The 10,537-nt window shown below is 33.5% G+C and overlaps 2 protein-coding genes across 4 annotated transcripts; both read left to right on the top strand.

The window, feature by feature from the left end:
• Positions 1–6: 6 nt before the first annotated feature.
• LOC114074468 lies at positions 7–728 on the top strand. Its single transcript, XM_027912545.1, has 2 exons — positions 7–346; positions 444–728. Exons 1-2 carry the CDS (start codon positions 76–78, stop codon positions 587–589), a joined length of 417 nt encoding a protein of 138 aa, XP_027768346.1. The 5' UTR covers positions 7–75; the 3' UTR covers positions 590–728.
• A 4,083-nt stretch (positions 729–4,811) lies between these two features.
• Positions 4,812–7,703, top strand: LOC107001964 (basic leucine zipper 23-like). Of its 3 annotated transcripts, none has more exons than XM_027912287.1 (3): positions 4,812–5,043; positions 5,804–6,565; positions 7,236–7,703. In XM_027912287.1, the coding sequence occupies exons 2-3, from the start codon at positions 5,818–5,820 to the stop codon at positions 7,274–7,276; spliced, it is 789 nt and encodes a 262-aa protein (XP_027768088.1). In that variant the 5' UTR covers positions 4,812–5,043; positions 5,804–5,817; the 3' UTR covers positions 7,277–7,703. The 3 variants fall into 3 exon arrangements, with proteins under 3 accessions (XP_027768088.1, XP_015055396.1, XP_027768089.1); XM_015199910.2 differs by having other exon boundaries at positions 4,814–5,039; XM_027912288.1 differs by lacking the exon at positions 4,812–5,043 and adding an exon at positions 5,101–5,307.
• Positions 7,704–10,537: the final 2,834 nt, after the last annotated feature.

The raw sequence follows: 10,537 nt of genomic DNA on the forward strand, positions 1-10,537 counted from the left end.
AAACAAGCCTCATTGGAGTATGGATCCTTTTGTAGCGGAAATGGCTATTTTAGTGAGCCTCATGTGATTGACGCTATGATGTATGAAGATTCTCTTTCTTGGTGGGCAAATCACGGGGTCTCGGCTCCACTTTTGCAACAATTAGCTTACAAGTTGCTTACTCAACCGGCTTCTTCCTCTTGTTGTGAAAGAAATTGGAGTACATATTCTTTGATTCACAATATCAAGAGAAATAAGTTAGCAACTTCAAGAGCCGAAGATTTAGTGTTTGTACATTATAATCTCCGATTGTTGTCTCGCAAGAAAGAGAAATATATAAATGGGCCAAGCAAATATTGGGATGTTGGTATGTCTATATTTTCTTCAATTATTTAGTTTAAATGGTGTTCTTTTCTTTTTATACAAGATCTTCTAACATATTTATTCTTTTAAATTTATTTTAGGTGGAGATCGGTTTGATATTGATGAGACAACTAATGATCTAACCGAGCTTTCAATAGATGACCCTCAAATTGAAGGTGTGATATTTGAGGAAGAGTTTGAAGATTTGGAAGAAGATGTGGAAGAGATAGCTAACTTAATTAAATAACTTGATAATTGACAATATTTTGTTGTTATGTTAATTTTAAGTTATGAATTATGTTGAGACAATCTCTTGTTTTTTGTTCAATAGTATGTTTTACACTTTTACTTGGTGTATTGAATATTGATTAGTAATTATGAATATCTAAATTGTGGATAAATATCTTTGTCTATCTCTTGAATTTTAATAATTTTAGTGTTTTCTTTCACTTTGTTTCAACTTTCAAGAGTTATTACTATCCACGTTCTAAGGTTAGTTCTTCTTTCCAATTTTTATTGATTCTTTTAGTTATATTTATTCTGTTGTGATTTGTAAATGCTTTTAATGTTTAGTTTCTATTTTGTTGTGTCTTTGTAGGAAGAATAGAAGAGTAATCTCATCTTGAAAAACGAAAGATAGAATTCTACAAAATACATGTAAGTTTATCACAATATATCTCTCAAATTTAGAATATCTTCATAACTATATTTTTATAATATTGAAATTTTTAGCCGTATCCCCGCACCCGTATCCATACTCGGATTCGCACCCACGAATCTTAAAATTTGGATTTCGCCGAATCCGACTCTCGGATTCGCATCCGTCTCGGATACCGCACCCGAGTCCGAGCAACTTAGGTGTGTACATTAGCTCTACATAGTTCATAAACTATTCTGAAACACTTGTTCTCCAGACTTTGAAAACAAGTACTTAATGGGCTTAAACTTTATCTCATCACTTAAATTCAAGAATATCTAGGGTTGATGAGGAAGTACATAAACTATTTCAACAAAGTTCTGCAATATATTCTATGTGGATTTTGAAATAAAACATGTAATGAGCTTAATGGTTTTCTGCTGTCTACTTTGTGCTAAATAATATTATGTCTGGTCTCTTTCTGTCTTAACGTGTTTCTGGCTTACATGTTGATCATGTTTTCCTTCTGTTTAACTCCACTTTGTTTCTTCTTGTGGGCTAGTTCTATTCTATTACTGTCTTCTCTTGTGATTTCTCGTGCTTCTGTTTTGGCGTTAATTATGCTTCCACTAGATCTTCGAGAGGACAAGCAATTCTTTTTAGACCATCCTGGTGCCGTACCTATTAGCATGGCTCAGGTATATCAACTTCTAACATATTTCAGCAGTAGTAGTGAATTTTCTTAGACCAGATTTATTAGGTTTGAGGGGGCTAGTCTTCTGTCTGTATATGATTTCCTCCATACTTGTAAACGGTGAAGAGCTCAAAAAGTCTATTGGTGCTGCAGCTTACATTGAAATGTAGTGCAAAAATGCAGCAGGTAATTTCCAATTAAAATAAAGATTACATGGTCAAGCTATAAGTCACCTCGTTTCATACTTGTTTTGCAAAAGAAAACTGCAGAATGTGAAGGCTGTTTTTGATGCGGCTATTAGGGTGGTTCTACAACCACCCAGAAAGCCTGCTCTATTTTGTGATTTCTCTAGAAGAGTGGCTATGCAAAGGAGATAAAGACTATTGTCAGGGTACTTCCTACTTCAAGTAGTGCAGCAAATTTGTTTACTGATTGGCAGTCCTGACCAAGTACACTAGAAAAGTGTCACCCTGGCTCGAGATCGAGACTTGGTCTGGGTTCAAAAGTGCTCTCGTTGTCTCTTCCTGAGTTAAATCTATATGATCTCTGTAACATTTGTAAGATGATTATTACTGTTCTGGTATCTGTTGTAAGCCATTCAACATACTAATTTAGATTTTGCAAGAGTTTGGATGTGCTATTGTCATTGTGTTGAATAATTAAGAAGTTGTAATGTATGTTTCATGTATATATTGAATAGTTTCTGGTTTCTTTATTGGGAGAAAGGCTTATGCAAGTGTTCCAAAACTTAATGCCTCAAGATGGGAGTTAAAATTTTATCTATAACTTTTGGCTTATTTTTATCGTTTTAGCTTAATTTTAACCTACACAAATACTCGAAAAATATGTAAAAGCTATTGCATTTTGATTTAGAAACACTAAAAATAATTCAATTCATATAGGCTCTTAGTATGTTGGGCTTGTTGGGCTATTGCCCATGTTCCAGCCAAAGGCCCATGGCCTAATCCTACTTGGAAAAGGATTGGAATTATTCTCTTTATTTGGTTTTCAATTCTATTAGGAGAAGGATTGGAATAGTAATCCTATTTGTAGTTGGTTTTGGCTTTATAAGGAAAAGCACAACTCTATAAATAGAGGATGGTTTTGAGAGAATAATTAATTGCTCATTGGTATTGTCTTTGAGAGACATTAGAACATAAGAGAGGTTTTTGAGAGAGCTTTCAACAAGAGAAAAAGAGAGAAAGAAAAGGGTTCTTTTGCTGCAGTCTTTTCTCCGACCAGTCACGTTCAGATCGTGTTTCTCGATTAACTAACCGTTGGATCGGGCTGAAATTTGGACTGAGTGTTCCTGACATCTTGGTGGTTGATTTGAACGGTGGAGATCGGATTCGGAAGTCAGCAAGATCCTGTTTTAGGTCCCGAACAGAAGCTGGGTTTGGGTGGTGTTTCTTTCTATTTATCTTTTGTTGGTGTAGCTATTGTTTGTTCTCTTTTGGCACTTGTTGTGTAGCCATTAGAAGAATATTTGTAACCCTCTTATTGTTATAGTGAAGCAATTCGGATCTTGTCGATCCCGTGGTGTTTACCTTCGGTTTGAAGGGTTTTTCCATGTTAAACTTGGTGTTCTTTATTGTTAGATTTTCGGATTCATCTTTTCGTCACAACAGGGCTTAGTAACAATGTTTGACCTAGTTTCGAAGTGCATTTTAAATACAAAAAGAAAGGTGTTTGAAAAAGAATAACCTACTTTGAGTTAGAAATAAATGTAGTTTTTCTGCTATAAAGAGTGTTTGGATTAGTTGATTATAACCTCGTTTATTTTATTAAGGTTAAAATATTTGGATGTAAATGAGTAAAATATAGTTATTAAATATCAACTCTAAATGATTAAAACTATTTCTTTTTTAACATTTGAAAATGAATAATTTATTTATTTGTAAACATGATAAACATATTCAAATAAGAAAATATAAATTTAATAAATAAAATATTTATGTTCACTAATTATGTGAAGGTGATTTGTAGTGGTGATAATGGTAATAGTTGGCGCTAGTGACTAGTAATGGTGGTGATGATTGTTGATGGATGGTATTGTAATGACAGACGTGATGATGACGGTTGGTGACCGTGATGGTGAAGTTGGTTGTTACTAGTAGTTGGCGGTGTTAATGGTGATGGCTGAAAATTGTATGGTGGTTGGCGATGTATTCTTTGTGATAGTAAAGGTGATTGATAATAGAGATTGACAACAATGGTTGATAGTAATTGTGATAATACTGAATAATAATATTAATGATGAAAGTGATAGGTGCGGTAGCAACTTACAAGATTGAAAAGTCTTATTTATTTTTTAAAATTTTGTTTAAGTTAAACTAGGTCATTTAAAATTTCAGACTTAACAAAGATAATAGACATGATAAGGCTCTATAACTATAGTTTCGATAATTGCGCTCCATAGCTATACTTCTGTTTACTATGGAGGTTGCAGTTTGTATATTTTGCTTACCCGTTTGAATATTTCGCTTGCAAATATACAAACATGGTAAGTATATTTAAATAGAGGTCGCGGTTTGTATATTTTGCTTGCAAATATACAAACAGGGTAAGCATATACAATGGATGATGAAGTTTGTATAGCTTGCTTGTTTGATTGCGAATTATAACCACAGAGTAAGTATATATAAATTCTATATTTATAGTAAGATTTTTTTCAAAACTTTGTTTTTATATTTCACTTGCCAATATATAAACAGAGTAATTTATTATGAACTTTTTGTAAATTATATACAAATAGCTAGGGTGGTAGGCATGTAGAAATTTTGAATATAGATAATTAGAAATCGAATTATACAAATTCTGAATTTATACAATCAAGAACTGAATTATACAAATTCTAGATTTATACAATCAGGAAACTAAATAACAAAATTTCACGAAGCTATAACCACATATTAAAAATAATTAAAACTATAGCTATATTACATAATATACTTTTGGAATTTGTCATTGTCATGTAATTTTTCCTTTAATAAATCCACACGTTAATTATGAGAAGTCTTAATTACCCTCTCACACCTGAGTAATATGGCACATGACGTTAAAAAATTACTCCATCTAATATAATATGACTCACTTTTTTTTTTTATTCAATCAAAGAAATAACATATTTTGATATTTAATTTCTTTTTTTTATAAAAAAAAAACAGAATATCAATTTCCTTAATTTTTCATAGTATCAATTGGGACTCCATAAACATAGTAAGTACCGACTCCTGCCCTGTCCTGTGTGATTTTTGTAATCTCTGATATACTCTTTTTCCGCCATTGAAGTTGACGAACCATCCCCTTTTTTCTCACCCTAAAAAATCTGTCAGTACGATTTCTCCCAAGCACAAGTCCTCCATTGTAAGTATGTTTAAGTTTACTCTGTTTTCACTTTTTCTGATAAATTTAGCTCTTCCCATTTCATTTTTTTCCTTATCTGTAGAAAATTCTGTATTTACTTCTACTAGTGCTTTGCATACACATAGCGGAAACTTAGTGCACATATAGCTTATACGGTGTGGGATTGTTGTTGATGCGAGGGGGGAGACTCTGTTTTGTCAACTTAATTCGTAACGAGAATTATTCTTAATTCAAGTTGAAGCAAAGATAGATCAGATACGTCATTGAAGTAAGTGAAATTGAGCAGATATGCCTGAATGATATTCAATTAAATCCGAAGTAATAACAAAATTGATTGCTATTATTTTGGAAAATTATTGAGCCAAAAGCAGTGGAAACAGCATGCTATTGCTAAGGATGGATCCTCCTTCGTACTGGAGGGAAGCAGTGTAGTTTAAGCTGTCTGAACTTGAACTTAGTAAAAATATTTGTTAGATTTTTGGTTATGAAAAACTCAATTTTGCTAGTAAAGGATATTTATCCTAATCTTTTGTTGTTAATGTTTCCAATTCTAGAAGTCGAAGGTCTATCTAAAACAAACTTTCTACCTCTGCGAGTCAGCTATAAAGTCTGCATACATCCTATCCTCCTCAGACCCCACCTGTGGAATGATATGTTGTTGTTGTTCTTGCAATTCGTTTATCTGACTTATTAATCTCTTATAGACTAGATTGCCAAGTACCATCTCAATAGTAGTTTATTAAATGCTTGTTGTTTACCTGCAGGCTCGATTTCTACAATGGACGACATGGAGCTAGAATTCTCTAGCCAAGAAGTGTTGTCAAGTTCTACTTTTGGTGAAATTCCAGAATCGAGCCCCATGAACAAGCGTTTCAATGAAATTCTCACTGACGTGCATGCTTGTATTCATGCCCACACTTGCAATCCACCTGGTCCTCATAACTCACACACACACACTTGTTACCATGTTCACACCAAGGTTGTTACGCCCCCACGTGATGATACTACTGCAGAGTCGACAGCAGCAAAAGTAGGAAAGAAACGCCCCTTGAGTAATAAGGAAGCAGTTCGCAAGTACTGTGAGAAGAAAAAGGCTTGGGTTGCATCATTAGAGGAAGAGGTAGTCAGGCTAAGGGATATAAATCAGCAATTGTTGAACAGGCTGCAGGGTCAAGCTGTCTTGGAAGCTGAGGTTTCCAGGCTCAAGTGCTTGCTCGTGGACATCCGAGGAAGGATTGCAGGTGAAATTGGATCATTTCCGTATCACAAGCCAATGGAGGGTGCAGATGTATATCAGAACCTTCGTGGAACTTATGTTATGAACCCTTGCAACCTACAATGTGATGATCAGGTTTATTGCCTCCAACCGAACTCGGAGGAGTCAAATGGACAAGGCCTTGATAGTTGTGGATTTGAGACTCTTCAGTGTTCGAGTAGTCAGGGACTTAAGGAGGTTCCTGGATGTGCATTGGGCTTTGGTACTCCTACAGCCAACACTTCTCATGGGAATAAGAAAAAGAGAACAGGTAAAATTCACATTCATTTGAATTTCCTGTTTTTTGGCATATTATTCTGAAAATCAGTCAATATTAACTATCTATACCTGAACTCACTCTCTTAGTTTACAAGAACTCTAACATGAAAATAGGATCTCATCCTGCTCAATCATATCAGACGTAGATTAGGCTGATTCCTATAGACTTTGAGTTTCATTGGCTCGTTAAAGGAAATGATGAACCCGTGAAGATTTCTTTGTAGGTCAGTTAAAATTCCTTATAAATTGTCATGCAAAAAAACTTCCTAATCTGTGAAAACTAGAATATACATGGTACATTATAGGTAACAAAGTCAACAACATTACCCAGTGTAATCCCACGGTATTTTGTCTAGAGAGGCTAGAGTGCACGTACACCTTACCCCTAGCTCATGGAGGTAGAGAGGTTGTTTCCGAGAGACCCTCGGCTTAAATAACATTATAAGAACAAAGATCCACTGCTATAATAGCCAATGTCTCAAGGTTCTATATTTTACTTGTTTTGCTCAAGTAACGGTTGATACTAGGCATTGGACCGATAGCAAAAAGAAAAAAAAGTATTAATTTGAGTTTACTTTCTTAATGAGTACTAATGTTTCAGCTGTGCTTTCAGATCTTCCTATCCTTTCTTTACGTTGATCTTCGGTTTGTATTCTCTCTAGGAGGGAAATGTGCACACAATGGCAAGCCAGTGAACTGCTAGCTTCAGAAGGTCTCGGGTACATTATATTAGGTTTCTACTCCGTCTTTTGGGATTCTTTCCAGTATCGGTCTCATCATTGCTGAGATCAATTTTGCAATATTTCCCTGCTCTGCTTCAAGTTGGCAGCCTAAGTTGTGTTTTGGATTTTTTCAGTTATTTATTATTTAAAATATAGGATTTGGCTAGTGGACATGCTTAATTGGATTGACATCAACATAGACATAGTGAAATTATGTAGCGAACCTCAACTTGCTTAATTGTGGTATAGTTGTGTTGTTATAATGGATTTAGCTTGTAGATGAAGATAGTGCCAAGAATTGTGAAGATCTTGGAAGCTTTGTTCTTCTTGCCTGGTATTCGTTTTATTCTTTTGATGAATCTTTCCCTTGTTCTTGAATTATTATTCATTTGATGAAGTTCATGTCTATGTTTTGTGAACTTGGACATAGTCAAGGAAATAAGGTTTAGTTTGTCGATACTTTTAAAGATTGGGACAACTAGAATCTCGTGTTGTTAACCAGAGGTGTCAAATGAGCGGGTTAAACTGAATTTGAATAGGTCAAAATACATTGAACTAATGCCGCCCCTAATAACTGGTTTCTTTAATTTTGAGTGGCTACTATAACAATTAAATAATGGGACAAAATCTGTGGTGTTGCTGAAGCACACAATTATTATTGCGACTTTTACACAAGAAATTTTCATAAATAGCAATCTCTTGGAGCTTATTAATCCTATACAACGATACTTTATTTATCAAGCATTATCATATTTTCACTTGTGATATAATGTATCTGACACGTCAGGAGGTTGTATCTTCATTCCAAAAATAGATCACCCAATTGAATCCTTTCTATTTCTTCGTTTTCCAGGAGAAAATCAAATGTTAAGCTATACGAAAAAGATAAAGACAATATAGTTTATCATTGATTGAAACAGAATATATCAAATATCAAATATCAATATATGTTTTTTGGGATTCGATTGCTAAAGTTATTCATTAGCCAAAATATGATTATAGCCCTCAAGTGTTGTTTTGGGTGTCAAAATGGGCCTTTTAGCCCAATACAGAATCTGTCCTGCCCTGTCCCGCCCCGCCCCATTTCAATTTCTGAAAATATAAGTTCAGACCCGCCCTGCCCTATCTTGCTCCATTTAAGCATTACGCTGCCCTGCTCTGCACCGCCCTTATTGTCATCCCTAGGCGGAATGAGCCAATAGGTCAGAGTGGCTGATGCAAGGAAATTCAAATGATACTCCTCGCTAAGAAATTTTACTAATTATACATGTTTGAATAATCTTCTCAAACTTGAAATAGAAGCTTGATCTAATTTATTTTATAAAAAATGAATAACATATTTAATTGAATAAATTCAAGGTCATTACACTTTTGAATTAGGTTGTCGGTCGCCAGTGCAAAACATGCCATATAACATCACATCAACAATCATTGCGGTGTTTCTCCGTTTTTAGAGGTGTTTGAATTGAGCTTAAAAATTGATTACATTAAAAAATTTTTAAGTCGATTTCAGGAAGCGTTTGAAAAATAGAAAAATAACTTAAAATAAGTTTTAAAATATTTAACAAAGTTTAAAATAACTTAACATAAATTTTAAATTACTTAAATAAGTTGAATACCAAAAGTAGTTGTCCACTATTATAGATTTATAACTTCAATTGAAATTTCTTATTCTAATGTCACCGATCTTCAGGATTTGCATCAATTAACGGAGATATTACTATATCAAAAAATGATCTTTAATAGCAATTAATTAGTGATAATAGTTTAATGGCAGCTAAATATGTATTTGACGACAATCAACACTCTTTGTATATGTCCCTAAAACCTTTAGAGTCGTTTGGTACAAGATTAATAATGCTGGGATTAATAATGTTGGAATTAGTAATGTTGAGATTAGTAATGCAAGGATTATTAATGCATGAATCAGTACAACAAAGATTATTTTTACCAAGTGTTTGGTTCATTGTTTCCCACTTCACCTTGTGTTTGGATTAAACTTTATAGGAAACTTCTTTTCAATTATACCCTTAAGTTATTATGCAATTGAGATAAAGTAAATAATTGGCGGACAAAATTATTTTTTATGGTCTTCGAACTAGCTATGAGAAGAACAATTTTGTTGTCATGTTTGCCTTTTTTTTACTTAAATAATTTGAGGATATATATTGTCATCTTAGTAAATTGACCACTTACAAAATGTCAACTTTCAATTTAAAAAGGGATAATGTCCAAATACCCCCTCAACCTATGCCCGAAATCTCAGAGACACACTTATACTATACTAAGGTCCTATTACCCCCCTGAACTTATTTTATTAATAATTTTTTACCCCTTTTTAGCCTACGTGGCACTATCTTGTGGGCCCAACGATGGTTGACTTTTTTTTTCAAACTAGTGCCACGTAGGCTAAAAAGGGGTAGAAAATTACTTATAAAATAAGTTCAGGGGGGTAATAGGACCTTAGTATAGTATAAGTGTGTCTCTGGGATTTCGGGCATAGGTTGAGGGGGTACTTGTGCATTTTCCCATTTAAAAAAGATAAACTATCAACTTTTAAAATTAAAAAGACGGTAAATAATAGTAAAGTTGAATAAGCCATCTACACTTACACATAAAAATTGCAAGTTGTAATTTAATATATATTCAATTTTATAAATTATTTAAAATACAAATAATCAGAAAATCGCACAAATATATATATATATATATATATATATATTTACTAGCACAATCATAAAACATAAAATCAAGAAAATAAAAAAAATAATTAAAATGTTTTGAGGGATATTTTTGTCTCTAATAGACTTATCCCATGTATTCCTAATATCTCCAAATGGAAGGTTTGGAAGTATCAGTAATACTGTACATCATATAATACCATGTAGGAAGTATAACTAAAAGGGTCAAAATTACCCTCAACTTTGTTTTATTAGTTGGTTTTACCCCTGTTGTTAAAAGCAAGTTATTTTTACCCTTGCCATCAATAAAGTTAACAAATATACCTTTCTTTGGATAAAAACCCCCAAATCAATTAAAATGACCCGATTTTACTTAAATTACCTAATTTAACCCGACCCGACCCACTTAATAATATAACCCATTTTTTTAAATACAAATCAACTTTATTTTTTCCACCACCCTCTCCGAGATCTCCTTTACTACCACCGCTGAAACTGTTAGGATCGAATTCACGCACACACACTAGATGAATGAAGAACACAAGAACTTTCAAGAGAAAG

This window comes from Solanum pennellii, chromosome 10, assembly GCF_001406875.1.
Source record: "Solanum pennellii chromosome 10, SPENNV200".
Classification (NCBI taxonomy): Eukaryota; Viridiplantae; Streptophyta; class Magnoliopsida; order Solanales; family Solanaceae; genus Solanum; species Solanum pennellii.

Coding starts and splice junctions, on each gene's coding strand:
- LOC114074468 (XM_027912545.1), top strand. CDS start 76: ATGATGTATGAAGATTCTCTTTCTTGGTGGGCAAATCACGGGGTCTCG. Junction 347..443: donor AAGCAAATATTGGGATGTTG/GTATGTCTATAT, acceptor AATTTATTTTAG/GTGGAGATCGGTTTGATATT.
- LOC107001964 (XM_027912287.1), top strand. CDS start 5,818: ATGGACGACATGGAGCTAGAATTCTCTAGCCAAGAAGTGTTGTCAAGT. Junction 6,566..7,235: donor GAATAAGAAAAAGAGAACAG/GTAAAATTCACA, acceptor TATTCTCTCTAG/GAGGGAAATGTGCACACAAT.